This window comes from Gorilla gorilla, chromosome 4 (assembly GCF_029281585.2).
Source record: "Gorilla gorilla gorilla isolate KB3781 chromosome 4, NHGRI_mGorGor1-v2.1_pri, whole genome shotgun sequence".
Lineage (NCBI taxonomy): Eukaryota > Metazoa > Chordata > Mammalia > Primates > Hominidae > Gorilla > Gorilla gorilla.
Window position 1 is genome coordinate 42,896,236 of NC_073228.2, and position 21,569 is coordinate 42,917,804.

Sequence of the window (21,569 nt, forward strand, 5' to 3'; positions counted from 1 at the left end):
ACCGCACTGAGCCATTTGTTCTTACTCATCCAAACATCAACAATCCATCAACTGAACACCAAGGTATGTATAATAATAATAATTAAATTGGCTGGGCGTGGTGGCTCATTCCTGTAATCCCAGCACTTTGAGAGGCTGAGGTGGGCGGATCACCTGAGGTCGGGAGTTTGAGACCAGCCTGACCAACATGGAGAAACCCTGTCTCTACTAAAAATACAAAATTAGCCGGGTGTGGTGGCATGTGCCTGTAATCCCAGCTACTCAGGAGGCTGAGGCAAGAGAATCGCTTGAATGTCAGAGGCGGAGGTTGCAGTGAGTCGAGATTGCGCCATTGCACTCCAGCCTGGGTGACAAGAGCAAAACTCTGTCTCAAAATAATAATAATAATAATAATAATAATAATAATAATAATAAACAAATAAATAAATTCCATTGCTTTGATATGTTGCCTACTCTTAGTTGTTCAAAAACACCACCACTTGACTGGGTGCAGTGGCTCACGGCTATAATTCCAGCACTTTGGGAGGCCAAGGTGGGCAGATCACTTGAGATCAGGAGTTCAAGATGAGCCTGGTCAACATGGTGAAACTTCCTTTCTACAAAAAATACAAAAATTAGCTGGCCATGGTAGTGGGTGCCTGTAATCTCAGCTACTAGAGAGACTGAGGCATGAGAATTGCTTGAACTTGGGAGGTGGATGTTGCAGTGAGCCAAGATCACAACACCGCACTCCAGCCTGGGCAACAGAGTGAGACTCTGTCTCAAAAACAAACAAAAAAACAAAGACACATACACATATATATAATTTGTAAATTATCGTATATTTATCCCACATAATTTAATTTTCTTGCTTTTATTTCAACAAAATCACTAATTATGCTTTTGTAATCAAGATTGTTCACATAATTTGTACTCTAAGAACAGTTTTAAGTAAAGCAGCAAACTACAGCCAAGGGCTAAATGCAGCCTATGGCTTGTTTTTGAATGGCCCCTTAAGCCCTCAGTATGGCTTTTACAGTTTTAAAGAGTTATCTTTTTAAAAGAATATGTAACAGAGACCTTATGTGGATTACAAAACCTAAGATATTTACTATCTAGTCCTTTACAAAAATGTTTGCTGATCACTAATCTAAAGCAATTCTATTCAAAGTGTGCTCTGAGGCCTGGTCTGGGAGCTCTTTGTTATCAGCCTGCAGTGAGATAAGGGGCTTGTGTCAGAATTCCTAAGCACAAGGTTTTAGTTGAGCTGACGTTTTTTCATGGCAAGACTTTAATTTTTTTTTTTTTACTTGAAAAAAGTTTTAAATATAGAGACAGGGTCTCACTATGTTGCCAATGCTGGTCTTGAACTCCTGGGTTTAAGTGATCCTCCCACCTCTGCCTCCCAAAGTGCTGGGATTACAGGCATGACCCACTGTGCCTGACCAACACTTTCCTTTCTTTCTTTTTTTCTGAGACAGGGTCTCACTCTGTTGCCCAGGCTGCTGGAGAGCCATGGCATGATCACAGCTCACTGCAACCTCCGCCTCCGGGTTCAAGCAATTCTCCTGTCTCAGCCTCCCAAGTCGCTGGGGATTACAAGCATGTGCTACCACACCCGACTAATTTTTGTATTTTTAGTAGAGACAGGGTTTTAACCATGTTGGCCAGGCTGGTCTCAAACTCCTGAATTCAAATGATCCACCCACCTCAGCCTCCCAAAGTGCTGGGATTACAGGCTTGAGCCACTGTGCCTGGCAGAATCTGGCAAATTTTAAAATTTGTCGTTTCCTTTTACCTAAGCACATTGCAGCCAAAATCCTATCAGTACTCCAAAGTGCTGTCCACAAACTTTCGTTGCATTTGGATGCAATTGTCTTTTGATGACACAAGGCAAGAGATGTGGAGAAGTATTTTCCTGGGGCCTGAATAGCATTAGTCCCAAGAACGGATGTTTAGGGTTACCAGTCATGCTGTACTAGTGCCAAGCACTGGATCCTAAGTGACAGAGATGCCCTGGGCTTTGTCAGTAAGTGCACGTTTGTGACATGCAAGGTACTCTAGAGCACAAGGTCCAGGTAGGTGCTCTTCTTGCTTGGAACAAAGGGGAGTCATATGGGACTGCATTAGGATGGGACAATGCAATGTTGTTTTCCTATATAGCTATGCTTGTTTGTCTTATTTTTTTCTTCCAATCAAAGGCTGCCTATGTTCGTCTTTTTTTTTTTTTTTTTTTTACTAGAGATGGGGTCTTGCTATGTTGCCTGGGCTGGCCTCAAACTCCTGAGGCTCAAGCAAGTTTCCTGCCATGGCTTCCAAAAGTGCTGGGATTACAGGTGTGAACCGCCATGCCTGGCCTATAGCTATGTTAGTATACAAAAAAAGTTATAGCAATATAATCTTTATGACATACAATGAATGAGGTGTGTGCTCAGTTCTGTTTTGGGAGAATAAAAAATGACTGCTAGTCTCTAACTGTACTTCAGAAATGCTGAATTAAACAAAGTTAAAGAGATTTCCTTACCTCAGGTCTTCTCAGAGGCTTTACTACACTAATGTGAACTGCAACATTACAAAAAGGAGACATAGCATGCAATATTTTTCAAAACTATTTGAGTACCAAAATCAATTTTGCTGTAAGTCCATTTTTCAGGAATTTTTATTAATATATCACAGAACACATTTTTAGTGATCCTGAACTACCCTAGGCCACAGGAAGAAAAAGTTTACAGGTAAACAGAAACTGTAAAGGCAGGGCTGAAGTGGTCATAGAATCTGCTGTTGGGAACAGGCCCCCAAATCTGGCCATAAACTGGCCATAAATAAAATCTCTGCAGCACTGTGACATGTTCGTGATGGCCATGATGCCCACACTGAAGGTTGTGGATTTACTGGAATGAGGGCAAGGAACACCTGGCCCACCCAGGGGGGAAAACCTCTTAAGGTGTTCCTAAGCCACAAACAATAGCATGAGCGATCTGTGCCTTAAGGACGTGTTCCTGCTGCAGAACACTAGCCAGAGCCCGTCCCTTTGTTTCAGTCCATCCCTTTGTTTCCCATAAGGAATACTTTTAGTTAATCTATAATCTTTAGAAACAATGCTTATCACTGGCTTGCTGTCAATAAATATGTGAGTCAAACTCTGTTCGGGGCTCTCAGCTCTGAAGGCTGTGAGTCCCCTGATTTCCCACTCCACACTCTATATTTCTGTGTGTGTGTCTTTAATTCCTCTAGCACCGCTGGGTTAGGGTCTCCACGACTGAGCTGGTGTCGGCAAGTGGCGCCCAATGTGGGGCTTGAACCCCAGTTGAAGGGTCGCCGGAGTGATGGTTGGAGAATGTGGAACTAAGCTGAAGGACACCCGAGTATGCTTAAGCAATCCCCATGGTGAGTAAGAAGGGGAGCTCAGAAGCATCAGGGTAACAATGGGACAAGTGTGGGCTCTGGTGCATTCCACCTTAGAACCTTTTCACACTAATGATGAGAAGGAAGGAAAGTATAACAAAGTAACAGAAGAGATGACACAGCAGGTTTGTTTGCTGGCTGAAGCTAAAGTGGCAAATGAGGAAGAGGTTTGTCCCTACTCTTCTCCACCCCCTCATTATTTTGAAGAAAAAGAGTGACCTGACCCTACAGATCTTTCTTTTCCAGAGGACACTGGGTGAAAAGTAGTTGCCCCAGTGACTGTTCTAGCAGTGCCTCGAGTGACTGCTCTCAGTTCTATTCAGGCAGGAATTGAGCCACCTAGACAAGAGGGTGATATAGAGGCTTGGCAGTTCCCTGTTAGGATATACCCCCCAGATCAACAGGGAAATATTATAGCTGACTCCCTCACCCCTGTACAATGTCTGTCCCCCACTACAGCCAGTAGTGCCACAGTAGATTTATACTGCACAAAAGCTGTGAGCCTTATGCTTGGGGAATCCCCACAAAAAGTTCCAACAGGGGTCTGTGGATGCTTGCCAGGGGGGATGATAGGATTACTTCTAGGTAGATCTAGTTTAAGTTTAAAAGGAGTGCAAGTACATACAGGAGTCATTGATTCAGATTACAATGGGGAAATTCAAATTGTTATATTTACTTCTTTTCCTTGGAAAGCAGAGCCAGGAAAGCGTATAGCACAACTTCTGATTGTGCCGTATGTGGAAATGGGGAAAAGTGAAATTAAACGAATAGGAGAATTTGGAAGCACAAATAAACAAGACAAAGCAGCTTATTGGGTGAATCAAATTACTGATAAACATCCTACCTGTGAAATAACTATTCAGGGAAAGAAATTTAAAGGTTTGGTAGATACAGGAGCAGACATTTCAATCATTTCTCTACAGCACTGGCTGTCCACGTGGCAAATTCAACCCACTCAATTTAACATAGTTGGAGTTGGTAAAGCCCCTGAAGTATATCAAAGTAATTATATTTTGCATTGTGAAGGGCCCAATGGACAACCTGGGACTATTCAACCAATTATAACTTCTGTACCTATACATTTATGGGAAAGAGATTTGTTACAACAATGGAGAGCACAAGTTCTAATTCTAGAGCAGTTGTATAGCCCTCAAAGTCAACGTATGATGCATGAAATGGGGTATGTCCCTGGTATGGGACTAGGAAAAAATTTGCAAGATTTGAAGGAACCACTTCAAGTGGAAAGACAAAGTTCCTGCCAAGGTTTAGGATATCATTTTTGATGGTGGCCATTGTTAAGCTTCCAGAACTTATACCTTTAAAATGGTTAACAGATGAGCCAATTTGGATAGAACAATGGCTGCTAAGTAAAGAGAAACTGGAGGCTTAAAGGACCTAGTTACTGAACAATTAGAAAAAGGACACATAGCTCCAACATTTTCCCCTTGGAACTCTCCAGTTTTTATAATTAAGAAAAAATCAGGTAAATGGAGACTGTTAACTGACTTAAGAGCCATTAATTCAGTTATACAACCTATGGCGACATTGCAGCCAGGACTGCCTTCTCCTGCTATGATTCCAAAAAATAGGCCTTTAATAGTCATAGATTTAAAAGCCTGTTTCTTCACTATCCCCTTAGCCAAGCAGGACTGTGAATGGTTTGCATTTACAATTCCTGCAGTAAACAACCTGCAGCCTGCTAAGCATTTTCACTGGAAACTGTTGCCACAAGGCATGTTGAACAGTCCAACAATTTGCCAGACTTATGTAGGGCAAACAATTGAACCTACTCATAAAAAATTTTCACAGTGTTACATTATTCATTATATGGACGATATACTTTGTGCTGCCCCCCACTCGAGAAATATTACTCCAATATTATGATCACTTGCAAAATTTGATTTCTCATGCTGGTTTAATTATAGCTCCTAACAAAATTTAGACTGCTACTCCTTACTGCTACTTGGGGACTTCAGTAAATGACACTATCATTGTGCCACAGAAAGTAACCATATGTACGGATCAATTGAAAACATTAAATGACTTTCAAAAATTACCAGGGGACATTAATTGGATACGACCCACTCTAGGCATTCCTACCTATGCCATGAGTAACCTATTTTCTAACGTTAGAGGAGATGCTAGTCTCACTAGCCCTCGGCAATTAACAAAAGAAGCTGATGCAGAGCTGCAGCTCATCAAAAAGCAAGTCCATAAAGCTCAAATAAATATAATAGATCCAGAAAAGACTCTAGATTTGCTATTTTTTTCAACTCAGCATTCACCTACTGGTGTTATTGTTCAAGAGCAAGACCTTGTAGAGTGGCTTTTTCTTCCACATACTAATTCACGGACTCTAACTCCTTATTTGGATCAAATCGCTACTATGATAGGAAATGGGAGAACTCAGATTGTTAAATTACATGGATATGGTCCTGGAAAAATTATTGTCCCTCTCATGAAGGCACAAATAGAGCAAGCTTTTATAAATAGTCTTACCTGGCAAACCCATTTAGCTGACTTTGTGGGTATTCTTGATAATCATTTTCCCAAAACAAAATTGTTTCAATTTTTGAAATTAACTAATTGGATTCTTCCTAAAATAACTAAATTCAAACCACTTGAAGGTGCTGAAAATGTCTTCACAGATGGGTCTAGTAATGGTAAAGCTTCTTACGCTGGCTTGAAAAGTAAGGGCTTCAGATGCCATATACTTCGGTTCAAAAAGCAGAGGTTATAGCTGTAATTGAGGTATTGACTGCTTTTAATATGCCTATTAATGTGATTTCTGATTCTTCATACATGATTCATTCCACACAATTAATTGAAAATGCTCAACTACGATTCCACACAGATGAGCAACTGATGGCTTTATTTACCCAATTGCAAACAGCAGTCAGGAGTAGAATGCATCCTTTTTACATCACTCACATTAGGGCTCATACACCTCTTCCAGAACCTTTAACTGAAGGGAATCACATGGCTGATCACCTAGTTGCTAAGGCAATATCTAATGCTAGACACTTTCACAATTTAACCTATGTTAATGCCTCTGGTCTCAAACACAGATATGGCATTACCTGGAAAGAAGCTAAAGCTATTATCCAGTGATGCCCAACTTGCCAAATGGTGCATTCCTCATCTTTTACAGGAGGAGTTAATCCTCAAGGATTGGAACCTAATTCTCTTTGGCAAATGGATGTCACACATGTTCCCTCGTTTGGGAGACTAGCTTATGTACATGTATGTGTGGACACCTTTTCTCACTTTGTCTGGGCTACATGCCAATCAGGAGAGTCTTCTGCCTGTGTTAAATGTCACCTTTTGCAGTGTTTTGTGGTGATGGGCATTCCAGCTTCTATTAAAACAGACAATGCCCCAGGCTATACTAGCCAAGCTCTAGCTACATTTTTCTCTATATGGAATATTAAACACATTACTGGCATCCCATATAATTCTCAAGGACAAGCCATAGTAGAAAGAATGAAGCTCTCCCTGAAACAGCAGTTGCAAAAGCAAAAGGGGAGAAGCAGGGACTACGGGACACCCCATATGCAATTGATTCTAGCATTATTGACTTTAAATTTTTTGAGCCTGCTTAAAGGCCAGCAGCTGAACAGCATCTACAGAAACCAGCTGCAAAGACAGAAGCAGAACAACTGGTTTGGTGGAGAGATCCAATAACAAAAAGTTGGGAAATAGGTAAAATAATAAGTTGGGGTAGAGGTTATGCTTGTGGTTTCTCCAGGACCGAATCAATAGCCAATTTGGGTGCCATGAAGACACCTGAAACCTTACCACGAGCCAGATGCTGAGGAAGAGATTCCAGGAGGATCCCGAGGATCCCCCGGTTGCAGCCATGTCAAGACTGATGCTGAGGAGGACCCCAACTATCATGAGCAACAGCTGTCGAACACAGCCACCTACCTGGGGACAGATCAAGAAGCTGTCACAGATGGTGGAAGAAAACCTGAGGAAAGTGGGACAACCAGTCACAATGAGTAATTTAATGATAGATATGATAGTGGTGATCACCATTGCCATGAGTATTCCTTCAACAAGGAACAACACAGAGAACAGTTATACTTATTGGGCATATTTATCAATCTTGGCTGGCAATAATGCCTGGATGTAATCACTGTGTGACACAGTTACACATGCTTTCTGCTCTTAATATTTACCATAATAAATCTGCTCCTATAATTGAGGCAAAGCAAAGGCAGCTCAAAACCTATTTGTAAATAGAATTGGACCTGGCCAGAAATAATGAATGTACTTGTTTGGGAAGATTGCATTGCAGAACAGGCAGAGGTGCTGCGCAACGATTCCTATGGAATCATTATTGATTGGTCCCCTAAGGGGATGTTTAGCTTAAATTACACCTCTCAGTCTGTGTGCCACAGCCACACTATGTTCAGCTGGTCTAAACAAAACAGTCAGATGGTAGAAATGGTAAGAAATACAGCAAGAGTTCCCATTATCTGGAAACATGGCAGTATAGTGGCACCTCAACCTCAAATGATATGGCCCACTGTAGAAGCTAAACATAAGGATTTGTGGAAACTATTAATGTCTGTTAATAAGATCAAAATTTGGGAAAGAATAAAAAAGCATCTAGAAGGACACTCTACAAACTTGTCTTTGCATATTGCAAAATTAAAAGAACAAATATTTAAAGCATCCCAGGCACACTTGACCTTAATGCCAGGAACTGGAGTGCTTGAAGGAGCTGCAGACAGATTAGCAGATATTAACCCATTAAAGTGGATAAAGACACTTGGAAGCTCTGTGATTTCAATGATGATTGTGCTTTTAATCTGTGTTGTTTGTCTTTGTATAGTCTGCAGGTGCGGATCCTGATTCCTGTGAGAAGTAGCTCACCGTGACAAAGCTGCCTTTGCTTTTATCACTTTGGAAAACAAAAAGGGGAATGTGTTGGGAACAGGCCCCCAAATCTGGCCATAAACTGGCCCCAAAACTGGCCATAAACAAAATCTCTGCAGTACTGTGACATGTTCATGATGGCCATGATGCCCACACTGAAGGTTGTGGGTTTACCAGAATAAGGGCAAGGAACACCTGGCCCACCCAGGGTGGAAAACCGCTTAAAGCATTCCTAAGCCACAAATAATAGTATGAGCTATCTGTGCTTTAAGGACATGTTCCTGCTGCAGATAACTAGCCAGAGCCCATCCCTTTGTTTCGGCCCATCCCTTTGTTTCCTGTAAGGAATCCTTTCAGTTTATCTATAATCTATAGAAACAATGCTTATCACTGGGTTGCTGTCAATAAATATGTGGGTCAAACTCCGTTCAGGGCTCTCAGCTCTGAAGTATGTGAGTCCCCTGATTTCCCACTCCACACTCTATATTTCTATGTGTGTGTCTTTAATTCCTCTAGCACCACTGGGTTAGGGTCTCCACGACCAAGCTGGTCTCGGCAATCTGCCAACCCCCAGACAACAGAAAGAGGCTTATCCAACAACAGAGTGATGGAACCACTCTGTAAATGACATGAGTTTTGAGTGACCAGCAACTGGCCTCAGGTCCCTGGAGCTTAGTGGCTTGTCACCACACTCACACTGTCTGTTCACCATCATGCCTTGGCATGGGCTCTGAGTTCAATCCCTGGCATTCTGGAACAGGTCTGGAGTGAGTCTGATGCCAGGGCAGCCTTTGTTCTGGTGGACAGTGGGATGGCCCCAGGGCCCTCCTACCCTCTCTGATGCCTGAATGTCTGCTTTCAGGCTCCTAACAAGTTCACTCCACGGAGTCTTCCTCCTCCACCTGGGACCTGGTGACCCCTTCCCTTCTCTGATCCTCTGACCCCGGCTGCCTAATTCTGTGATTGGACTGAACTGAACCAGGCTGCAAACCTCCTCAAGGCAAGGACCCTGGAATGTTCACATTTTTTGAGTCTACAAGATAGAACCTAATAAAAATGTAGGGATGACAGTGATGCTGGATCCGATGCTTCTGACTGTGACAGAATTTCCACCAAACAACTATCAAGGACCAGGCAGCTGTTCTTTTGACTGAGGACACCAACCAATGTCGTCTTTGTGTGATATCAGATGAGATGATGTGAGATACTGCCCATGCAAATGCTTCAAAAAAGGCAGGGCATTGTACAAATCATCATTGCTATTAATACAGTCTCCATTGCCCTGGTCAGTGACTGGTTCATTTCTAATGACCCTTCACCTTTGATTGGTACTTCCAGTAACTGAGCCATTTCCCTTTTCCCTACCCACCAGCTGGTTTGGTACAACGTTCACCTATCAGGAGTCCAGTTTTTTGTGGCCTGCTATAGATACCATAACCAGCCAGCCTAGTGTTTCTCCTATGCCCTCACACCTTTATGCAGCACATTGGAGATGGTTCTTGAAGTAGTGGAGGGCCAGCTTGAACTGGACCTGGGTGAGGGTGTTGGACCGGTATGTATTGTAGGTCTTCTCTAGGGCAGCCAGCTCTGAGTCCACCACTGGAGACCGAGACTGGTGACCTATAATCACTTCTGGGCATGACCCCACGCGTAGGGTCCCTAGCCCATCAATGAAGAATTCTGCAAAGAGAGGGAGAGCAGAAGGAAGTGGGAGCTGCGGTCAGAAAAGTGGGCGCTATTCTAGGTCTGGTGGGGGGAGTCCCAGGGAGAGGACACAGTTCATACACTGGGGAGGTTCAGCCCCACATGAAGCCACACCCTTAACTCTAGGAGCCTGTCCCTGCTGATGAGTTGGAAGGAAATAAATAAGCTCATTTCTCAGGCAGAGATACGGGCACAGAGGCAGAGTGGCACAAATTGGCTTTCAAACTGGACAGAACTGTGGACTCCAGGGCTGATGGAGTAAGAGGGAAAGAGAGAGCAGTTAATAGGAAAGGATTTCTGGAAAAATAGAATATGAAGCAGCATGGGAAAGGAGGAAGAAGACAGAGCTGTAGGGAAAGGAAGGGGAAGGAAAAGAAGGGCAGCCTACAGGAGACACAGAAGTCAAAGAGACGTGAGGAGGGAGGTAAGAGAGATCAAGAGCTCCCTAGTCTGGGGAGAAAGGGGAAAGGGATGTACTGCTACTGGGCAAGCGACTATGATCAGCCAGCCGGGTACAGCCCTTGCAAAGAACAAACTTCTGCAGCTAATTCCCAGCCCAGCTCCCTCCCTCACTCTTTCAGCCTTCCCACCTGAGTGAGCCACTCGTTGCAGGCGGGGATCAAAGCCAACTCTTTGGAGTCGCTCCGTGTGGGCCAGGAAGAAGTTGACTACGCCACTCGTCACCACGCAGCTGGGGAAGCCATCCAGGGGTTGGAAAAATCCCATCCTCTTGTGAAGGCAGGCCCCATTCTCACTCTGTTCCAGCAACAACTTAAACTGGAACCCATTTCCCAGCACACTGCCGCCTACCTAGCCAGCAGGCAGAGAAATCCATGTTAGAGTGCAGATCAATATTCATCCTGCCTCTTCCAGGAAGACTTGCTGGACTGCACCTCGGCTATAACAAGAATTGTTATTTCTCTATCTATCCTTCAAATTATCCCTCAGTTACTCACTTGTTGCTGTTGTGGCCATGGCTTTCACTATACCACTGTTGGGTCCCTGGGCTCTTTTATTTCCTGCCTACCCCAGAAAATCTCCTTGGCATGAGTAACCCTTACCCAAGACCAAAGAAGGTTACCTTTCCAGAAGAAGATAACTCACTCCCTTCCACTGGGAGAGGAGTACTGCAGTACAGGTAAGAGGCAGCCTGTGTGCACTGGTCCATTTGTGGAGTTTCCACTTGCTAGATTTCTTGCAGGGAGCTGTTTGTCTCAAGCTGTCTTCCTAGTATTTTCTGCTCCTGGCTTACCTCTTGGAGCTGCCTATCCATGCACTCATGGAAGAGATGTGCATTTTCATGTTTGAGCCTGAGCACAACAGATGAGCAAGTACATCTATTTCTGAAAGAATCATAATCCTCTAAGGGTGACGTGGTAAAGTCTGCTCATTGTCCCCCATCACCCATTCTTTCCTTCTTCCTTTTAATAAATGACCCTTCTGAGTTTTACGACATAGTCGACTAGTCAGCTAAAGACTGCATTTCTGGGAGCTAAACAATGGGTACATGCAGGCATACGGTGTGGAATAATAGACACTGGAGAATACAAAAGGTAGGAGGTTAAGAGTTGTCGAGGGTTAGGCTGGGCGTGGTGGCTCACACCAGTAATCCCAGCACTTTGGGAGGCTGAGGTGGGTGGATCACCTGAGGTCAGGAGTTTGAGAGCAGCCTGGCCAATATGGTGAGACCCTGTCTCTACTAAAAATACAAAAATCAGCCGGGCATGGTGGCATGTGCCTATGGTCCCAGTTACTCAGGAGGCTGAGGCAAGAGAATCCCTTGAACCTGGGAGACGGAGGCTGCAGTGAGCCGGGATTGCGCCACTGCACTCCAGCCTAAGTGACAGAGCGAGACTCTGTCTCAAAAAAAAAAAAAAAAAAGAGTAGGTGAGGGTTGAAAAATTACCTGTGGGGTACAATGTTCGTTATGCGGGTAATGGGTACACTAAAAGCCCAGACTTCACCACTACGTAATACATGTGTATAAGCTATCTGCACTTGGGCCCCCTCAATCTATAAAAATAAAAAACAAAAGCCCATTTATTATTTAAAGAAAAAAAAGATTGCATTTCCCCACCTCCCTTGCAGCAAGGTTTCACTGTGTGACAAAGTTTTGGCTGAAGGGGTATGATTTAGAACCGATGCGAGAAACGTTTACATCACATCCTTAAAAGAAACCTGCTCTCCCTTCACTTCCTCTTCCCCTCTTCCTCCTGGCCATGCAGCCAGGGACCAAAGAATTGAGGAGCAACAAGAAAAGGAAGCTGATCCAGGATAATCCTGGAGCCAACTCAGCTGCCAGTGTGGTTGTTACATGAGCTGGAACATCTTCTCTCTTAAGTTATCGTGATCTGGTCTCTGTAAGAGTTGCCAAGAGATGTCTTTGCTGATCTAGGTGTTTTGGGGATTGTCCACTTGCAGTAGAGTTAACTGTGATCACGACACCACTTACCTTCTCATCCATGCCCCTTTTTCTTTTCTACAGTGAATTTACTTTTGATGTTTTTATTCTTTTCTTTTTTTGAGACAGGTGTCACTCTGTCGTACAGGCTGGAGTGCAGTGACATAATCTCAGCTCACTGCATCCTTGACCTCCTGGGCTCAGGTGATCCTCCCACCTCAGCCTCCTGAGTAGCTTGGACTACAGATGCACACCACCATCCCTGGCTAATTTTTTGTATTTCTTTATACAGATGAGGTTTTGCCATGTTGCCCAGGCTGGTCTTGAACTCCTGGGCTCAAGCGATCCTCCTGCTTCAGCCTCCCAAAGTGCTGGGACTACAGGTGTAAGCCATCACACCTAGGCTGTTTTTATTATTCTCTTCTTATTCTTTTTTAGAATGTCATTAGTGCCGTGTGTGCTTTTAAAGCTTTGTACCATTTATACTGTTTTTAATGTTGTGTGATAGAACCAGAATGCTCCTGTCTTTAATCTCATACTAGTCAACGGAGGGAGTTAGAAATGCTGCATAAACACACAATTTTAAAGGAAAACAATTGCAAATGAGGGAGGGGGTGTAATTTACTCAAAGAAAAGTCAGTATGGAGGCGTGAGCTGGTGCAGCACTCTCCACCTGGGTTGCACTGGCCTATTCACCTCCTGCACCAGCCCCTCTCCCTCCCCTCCCTCCCCTCCCTCCCCCTCCTCTTCTCTAATATATTTCTTCCCGCTCTCTTCTCCCCTCTTCTCCATCTCTACAGATTGTGGCTGGGTGAAACTGGCAACTGTCCCTTACCACATCCAGTTCTGTTTTCTCCAGGACATCCACCAGCACCTCAATCTTGGTCTCCTCGTTGAAGAGAAAATCATCGTCCACCCAGAGAACGTATTTGGTGGTGACCTGAGATATGGCCAGGTTCCTACCAGCAAACCAACCCTGTAGATGAAATGAGGTTAAAGGAGTGGTTGCCCATATTACATATTAGAATCACCTGGGGAGCTTTCTAAATTCCCAACAGCCAGGCTGCATGCACTCCAGACAAATTCCGTTAGAATTGGTGCGAGCGAATCCAGTGTGCAGCCAAGGCTGTGAACCACAGGGTTGAAGGAAGTCCATGTCTCAGAGAAAGTCTGGAAGAGACAGTGACTATGTGGATCAAAGACTGAGACAAAGAAAGGCTAGAAAGTCATTCCTTGGCTCTGTGGCCTATATAAATTGGCTGAAGTCCCTTTTCACCTGACAGTTTCTATGGCTCTCCTTTTGTCTCCTGTAAGATGTCAAGTTTGAAGGACATCTGGTATGTATAATATTCGTTTCCTCCTTTGTCCTTGGAGGAAGGAAGGGGGAGAGAGAGGGAGGAAGAAAATGAGAGAGGGAAAGAGTAGCAAGGAGAGAGAGAGGTGGGGGAAAGAGAGAGGAAGGATGGGAAGAAGAGAGGGAGAGAGAAAGAGAGAGTGGGGAGGGAGAGAGACAGTGGGGGGAAAGAGGGAGGGTGGGAAGAAGAGGGAGAGAAAGAGAGAGTGGGGAGGGAGAGAGACAGTGGGGGGAAAGAGGGAGGGTGGGAAGAAGAGAGGGAGAGAAAGAGAGAGTGGGGAGGGAGAGAGAGAGGTGGGAGGAGAGAGAGAGGTGGGGGAGAGAGGGAGGGTGGGAAGAAGAGAGAGAGTGGGGAGGGAGAGAGAGAGGTGGGAGGAGAGAGAGAGGTGGGGGAGAGAGGGAGGGTGGGAAGAAGAGAGAGAGAGTGGGGAGGAAGAAAGGTAGGGGAGAGAGGGAAGGTGGGAAGAAGAGAGGGAGAAGGAGAGAGAAAGAGAGAGTGGAGAGGGAGAGAGAGTCAAGGAGAAAGAGGGAGAGAGGGAAAGAGGAGAGAGAGACCAAGACCCTAGCTCTGGTAGAATCATGGAGATGACAGCTTTCTCTACATGTCAGGAATCTTTGAGATGTCAGAGACCTCAAGTCGCTTATAAGGGCCCCAATCGATTTCCACATCGGAAATGAGGAAAGATGGGAGCGGTGTACAGTGGCTCACGCCTGTAATCCCAGCACTTCGGGAAGCCTAGGTGAAAGGATCTCTTGAGCCCAAGAGTTCGAGACCAACCTGGCCAACACAGTGAGACCCCATCTCTACAAAAAAATTTAAAAAATTAGCCTGAAATTATGGTGCATGCCTGTAGTCCCAGCTACTAGGGAGGCAGAGGTGAGAGAATCACTTGAGCCTTTAAGGTTGAGGCTGTCATGATCACTGTGATTGCACCACTGCACTCCAGCCTAGGTGACAGAGCAAGACTCCATCTCAAAAAAAATGAAAAATAAAAAAAAATAAAAATGAGAGGCTGGGTGTGATGGCTCACATCTGTAAACTTTGGGAGGCCAAGACAGGCGGATCACCTAAGGACAAGAGTTTGAGACCAACCTGCCCAACACGGTGAACCCTGACTCTACTAAAAATACAAAAAATAGCTAGGTGTGGTGGTGCATGCTGGTAATCCCACCTACTCGGGAGGCTAAGGCAGGAGAATCACTTGAACCCAGGAGGTGGAGGTTGCAGTGAGCTGAGATCATGCCACTGCACTCCAGCCTGAGCGACGGAGCAAGACTCCATCTCAAAAAAAAAAAAAAAATGAGGAAAGGTGGAATAACCACCTCATGAATGCAGAGAAGTGAGGGTGACCAATTTCTCTGTGAATCGGCAATGGGACTCAGAGGACAGCCCTCACCCATTCCCACTCCTGGACTCTGCTTTCTTGGGGAGACCCTTGAGGAAGCAGCCCCACCCAGGGTAGAACCTGACCCTGGGGCCCTCTTGTCCTGGAATGCAGGTGCCACCCAATCTGAGAGGGACATACCTTCCCAAAGGGCATAGTGTAATACTCCACGTGGTTGTCTTTAATTTCCAGGGGCTTCCTGCTGTCATCAGCCACTATCACGGTCAAGTCTGGGTAATACTCTCGAATACTCCGGAGCATGATCATGAGCTTGTGGGGGCGGAGGAAAGTCTTGGTAGCAATGGTAACCAGGTTTCTGAGCTTCCTCTCTGGGCAGAAAACAGTGGGTGTCAGAGCTCTGTCCTGTAGGAAGCTTCACTGTCTTTTCCTGCTTTGATCTGATGGCTTCTTTCTGCCATAACCTGTCAGTGTCTGTGAGTCTCATGCCTCTTGTACCCAGGAGGTGCTTAATAAGAGTTTGTTAGTTGCATTAGAAAATAAAGACATTTACAACATACCCAATTTGTTGCATTTCCTGGTTCTGTTGGCTCCACTATGTCATTTCCCAACTGTCTGTCTGAATGCTTCATTTTACACCTCCTGCCTGTTAGCACTTTGCTTATGTCCTGCTTTCTTCCTTTTTTTTTTTTTTTTTTTTTTTTGAGACGGAGTTTTGCCTCTGTTGCCCAGGCTGGAGTGCAATGGTGCAATCTCGGCTCACTGCAACCTCCGCCTCCCAGGTTCAAGTGATTCTCCTGCCTCAGCCTCCCAAGTAGCTGGGATTATAGGCATGCACCATCACACCCAGCTAATTTTTGTATTTTTAGTAGAGATGGGGTTTCACTATGTTGGCCAGGCTGGTCTCAAACTCCTGACCTCAGGTGATCCACCTGCCTCGGCCTCCTAAAGTGCTGGGATTATGGGCATGAGCCACTGCTTCTGGCCTTCATCTTAATATTAGGAGTTGAAATGCACAGAGCTTTGCCCATCTAAGGGTTCAATATGGAGGGTCATGAAGCCCAGGAAGAGGAGAAAATATCTACAAATCTTGAGACTTGCTTCTACCATCATCTGCAACTCCTAGAAAAAAGCTTACCTGATCTCTATCCTCAGGAAGACATGGTTAGAAATGTCTCCAAATACTTGGAGATCGCAAGGCCTGGACAGAATTGTCCATCTTAAGGCATGTGACGTATAAGAGACTGGAGAGGGGACAGCTTTCCTACAGAAAAGACCCCGTGATGCCACAACTGGAGCTGCAGATGTGTTTGGGATTCAGCCACTAAATGGAGAACTGGCATCTGACTGTGCAGTTGCCATGTCTGCATGGCATGGGGCCAGCTGGAGTTAATGCATGCTGGAAGCCACAACCCTACCTGTTTGTGGGTGAGTGCACAGAGCCACTTTCCCAGAATGACAAAAATCAGAAGTCGTTTGGATAGAAGTTGTGCCACCCTCTTGCCCTTTTTTTTTTTTTTTTTTTTTTTTGAGACAGTTTCTGGCTCTGTCACCCAGACTGGAGTGCAATGGCATGATCTCGGCTCACTGCAACCTCCACCTCCCAGGTTCAAGCTATTCTCCTGCCTCAGCCTCCCAAGTAGCAGGGACTACAGACGTGCACCACCATGCCTGATTTTGGATTTTTTGGATTTTTAGTAGAGATGGGTTTTCACCATGTTGGCCAGGCTGATCTTGACCTCCTGACCTCAAGTGATCTGCTCACCTCGGCCTCCCAAAGTGCTGGGATTACAGGTGTGAGCCACTGCGCCCAGCCCATTCTGTTTTTTGTCATTGCAAACAGCGCTGCAATCGAACAAATGTCATTCACACAGATATAAATATCTGTAGGATAATTTCTAGAAGTGGAATTGCTGGCCTAAAGGATATACACATTTAAAATGTTGATAGGAACTGCCAAAATGCCTCCCGAGAGGTGCCAATTTACATTCCTAACCACAGTTGATATGCTGTTTTTCCAGCCCTGTCCAAAACCTTTTGATGTGAAAGCAGTTTTCATATGCACTTTTCTCAGTGTGAGAGTGGGCATATATTTTAATGGCTAAAAGTGTTACTGAATTTAATTTTTTCTGAACTATGCATTTTTCCATTATTGGGTGTTCTTTTCTTATTGAGTCATAGACGCTCTTAAGTAAAAATAGACCTTTGTCTTTAATGTGAATCGAAGATTTTTTTCCCAATTTGTCCTTTGTTATTTGACTTTACTTATTAAAATTTGCTAATTTTATTAGCCGGGCATGGTGGCGGGCGCCTGTAGTCCCAGCTACTTGGGAGGCTGACGCAGGAGAATGGTGTGAGCCCGGGAGGTGGAGCTTGCAGTGAGCGGAGATCGTGCCACTGCACTCCAGCCTGGGCAACAGAGCAAGACTCCGTCTCAAAAAGAAAAAAAAATTTGCTAATTTTAATATATAAAATTTTATATATTTTATATTTTTAATTTTTTCTTTATGGTCTCTGAGTTTTGTGTCATGCCTTATACCCTAAGAATGTTTTTTGAAACTACAAGTTTTTTTGTTTTTTTATTTTTTTGTTTTTGAGACGGAGTCTTGCCCTGTCGCTCAGGCTGGAGTGCAGTGGCAGGATCTCAGCTCACTGCAACCTCCGCCTCCAGGGTTCAAATGATACTCCTGCCTCAGCCTCCCCAGTAGCTGGGATTACAGGTGCATGCCACCATACCCAGCTAATTAAAAATTAACTACAGGGTTTTTTTTCTAGTACTTTAAAACGTATTTAGATATCTGATCAATTTGAATTTATCTTGGTATGAACTGTGGCATAGATTCAAGTTTTACTTCTAATTTAAAAGTTATTTTTCATTGTTAATTTTTTTTGAGACAGGGTCTTGCTCTGTTGCACAGGCTGGAGTGTAGTGGTGATCACGGCTCACTGCAGCTTTGACCTCCCAGGCTCAAGCGATCCTCCCATCTCCGCCTCCTGAGTAGCTGAGATTAGAGGTGTGAGCTGGATTACAGGTACAGGCCATCACACTTGGATTCAACTTTTTATCTTTCATATAGCTACACCATTATCTCACGTGATTTTTTGAAAAGCCAATTTTTAATTTGTTCATTTGTCCTCCTTTAATTTGACAAGCTGTCTCTCTCTTTTTTTTTTTTTTCAAGACAGAGTCTTGCTCTGTTGCCCAGGCTGGAGTGCAGTGGCGCAATCTCGGCTCACTGAAACCTCTACCTCCTGGGTTCAAGTGATTCTCCTGCCTCAGCCTCCAGAGTAGCAGGGATTACAGGCGCCTGCCACCACGCCCAGCTAATTTGTGTATTTTTAGTAGAGATGGGGTTTCACCATATTGGCTAGACTAGTCTTGAACTCCTGACCTCAGGTGATCTGCCCACCTAGGCCTCCCAAAGTGTTGAGATTATAGGCATGAGTCACTGCGCCCGGCCAGACAGGATGTCTTTATCACAGAGTGAAATTCCAACATGTATTGGGTTTATATCAGGATTTCCAATTTGATTCAATACCATTCTTTTTATTATTATTACTTACTAAAATGTTATAATTTTTTAGCTTTTTTCCCCAAAATTAGCACACAACCACATAATAAGTTAAATATAATTAAGCAATTTTAGGGGATTGTGTCTTAGAGTTTTTTTCCTCCAAACGAAGCTTGTCAGGGAGCATATCAGAGCTGTCATTTTGATCAATTCTCCTCCGTCTCAGAGGTGATCCCTTCTAAATTTCACCAATAGCTTCACAGGGTTGCCACCACGGAGCCCCAAGGACAAGCGCCTTACCTGGTCCAGGGTCGTATAGCTTGGGTATGACAGGATGGCGGATGGTCACTGGAAACTTGGCCACTGAGGACCTGGACTCCAGACTCACTGGAGGGAGAAATAAGATCATGGCACAGGGAGTATCATGTCTGGATTAAACTCCATGCCACCCCGGGAAGCCACCATGACAGGCGAGTACAGGTGTGGTGGGGAGAGTCCTGGCTGGGATGAGATCAAGGACCCCATAGAGTCTCTGGCATTCAGGCTTCCGCCTTGCTGCGTCCCTGGGGCAACGTGCTGAATGACTCCTAAGTTCACATTTCTTCCTCTGTGAGAATGTGTTAGGGTGGAGTGGGCTTGAAACCAGAGGGTCTGGGCTAAGTTTGACTTTACCATTTACTATCTGATTTTTTTTCTCTGTCTGCAAAACCAGGATAACAATACCCACCCTATTTTACCTCACAGGGTAATCTTATGAAGAGGAATGTTTGAAAATCTGAAGGTAGGGAGAACTATCTCTTTAGCTAGTGGCCATGAATATCATCTGTAACCGTGTTACATTTTTTTCTGTTGATGTCCTGGGAATGCATCCTGTGTATCTGGTCAAAAGAGAAAAGGGTGCTTTTAACTCATCCAGAAGGAAACTCAGGCTGCCCTGAGAGTGGCAGGGATTGTTCTCCCTAGAATTTCTTGGTGGGAGGGAAGGAGGGGAGAGACAAAGCCCTTGGAATGGGGAGTTCTCCCAGTTCTTTCCTATTAGTGCCCAAGACAAGATGCTGAGGCACAGGCTGGCTCCCTCCTCTACTGCAGTGGAAATCTTCAGCTTTGAGAGCTGCAGAGGACTGGGAAAAGAACTGAATGGTTCTCACCAGGTGCAAAGCGCACAGCATGATTTGTTCTCTCCTCGAGTGGCTCTGTGGGGTCAATGGCAATGTGGGGATAGTACTGGGTACGGTAATTATGAAATTATGTGTCTGGGATTAGAAAGAGGAAAGAGGGAAGGAATCTTAAAAGCAGGCAGGCAGGCCGGACGCTGTAGCTCACGCCTGTAATCCCAGCACTTTGGGAGGCTGAGGCAGGTGGATCACGAGGTCAGGAGTTCAAGACCAGCCTGGCCAAGATGGTGAAACCCTGTCTCTATTCAAAATACAAAAATTAGCCGGGCATGGTGGCAGGTGCCTGTAATCCCAGCTACTTGGGAGGTTGAGGCAGGAGAATAACTTGAACCTGGGAGGCGGAGGTTGCAGTGAGCAGAGATCACAGAACTGCACTCCAGCCTGGGTGACAGAGTGAGACTCCGTCTCAAAAAACAAAACAAAACAAAACAAACAAACACACACAAAACACAAAAAACAGGAAGGCTTCCTGAAGGAGGAAGACTTTGAAAGGGCCCAGAGGTATCTTCTGGATCCCTAAGCATTTTGCACTCCAAGACAGGCTCTCACCTATGTCTACCTTCTGGTGCTGGTACCCTGTGCTGGTGTATGTCACGTGCTGAAGAATGAACTTCAACAGCTTCCGGTCACTGGTAGAAATGATCAGCTGCTTCTGGCCTCTGCCCTGCACCACACTGTCTGGGACATCAGCAAGGGTGTTCAGTGTCCCCAGAGAAGCTGTCAGGGTGACCTAGGGTTGGTGAGGTAGAATGATGCTCAATGCAGGGATTGGAAAATATCTCCCTGGAAAGGTACATACATACCCAGACCAGGAGCCAGGGCAGAGCACGTAAGGGTGAGGGGAGAAGCACCAGGGTGCCCTTGACAGTGTAGGGCTGGCTCTGCAGGGAGTCACTGTGCTAGCGCCCCTGCCCCCAACCCCCCAAGTCCTAGGGCCCCAAGGATGAAAGGACCCATTTCTGGAAACATTCCCATCTCTCAGCTCGCAGGGTTCCGTTCTTCTTGGCTTCTTATTCCACCCACAGCCTTTTTTGACCTCTCTTTGACAACTCCTCCTCTTCCTCTCTCTCTATATCTCCAAATGGAGTTTTTCAGACCTTGATCTGGATTCCTTTTTTTTTTTTTTTTTTGAGATGGAGTCTTGCTCTGTCACCCAGGCTGGAGTGCAGTGCATGATCTCAGCTCACTGCACCCTCCACCTCCCAGGTTAAAGCAATTATCCTGCCTCAGCCTCCTGACTAGCTGGGATTACAGTCATGAGCCACCACACCTGGCTAATTTGTTTTTGTATGTTTAGTAGAGACGGGCTTTCGCCGTGTTTGCCAGGCTGGTCTCAAACTCCAATCCTAGACTCTTTTCCCTTCTTACTCCACACCTTCCTGCTAGATTTCATCTGTTTCCATGGTTTAAAACCCGTTCTTTTGCAGATGGGGTCACATTGTAGTAAGTCTCAGCTCACCTTTCTGAGCTCCAACTGCTGGGACCTTTGACAAGCAACTCAAACTTGTTGTCTTCAAAATGCAACTACTGATTTTCCTCTAAAAACCTGTTTCCTCCGACCCTCACCTCCATTCCCTCTGCCTTGTGGATGGCACCTCCATCCACTCAGTTGTTCCAGGCCCCAAGGGAAGTCCTCCTTGCTCTACCCTTTTCTGCACACAGACAGCCCATCTGGCGGCAAGTCCTCTCTTGGAGGCAAGCTCTGCCTCCAAAATGCAGCTAGAACTGGCTTACTCCTCTCCACCCCATTGCTACCCCCACAGCCACTCTCTTCTCTTGCCTTCTGTGAGTCATCGCAGTTATCTATTAAAG

General features: G+C 45.1%; 1 protein-coding gene across 2 annotated transcripts in view; it reads right to left on the minus strand.

The window, feature by feature from the left end:
- Positions 1 to 2,608: 2,608 nt before the first annotated feature.
- The window catches only part of B4GALNT2 (beta-1,4-N-acetyl-galactosaminyltransferase 2 (SID blood group)), a 43,263-nt gene continuing 24,302 nt past the window's right edge, over positions 2,609 to 21,569 (minus strand). For both annotated transcript variants that reach the window (XM_004041413.5, XM_004041414.5), the window contains exons 6-11: positions 20,307 to 20,487; positions 18,883 to 18,969; positions 15,254 to 15,441; positions 13,209 to 13,349; positions 10,563 to 10,782; positions 2,609 to 9,948 (exon numbers count right to left, since the gene is read on the minus strand). In XM_004041413.5, the coding sequence (XP_004041461.2) occupies positions 9,743 to 9,948; positions 10,563 to 10,782; positions 13,209 to 13,349; positions 15,254 to 15,441; positions 18,883 to 18,969; positions 20,307 to 20,487 (1,023 nt within the window). In that variant the 3' untranslated portion in view covers positions 2,609 to 9,742. The remainder of the gene's footprint in view (positions 9,949 to 10,562; positions 10,783 to 13,208; positions 13,350 to 15,253; positions 15,442 to 18,882; positions 18,970 to 20,306; positions 20,488 to 21,569) is intronic.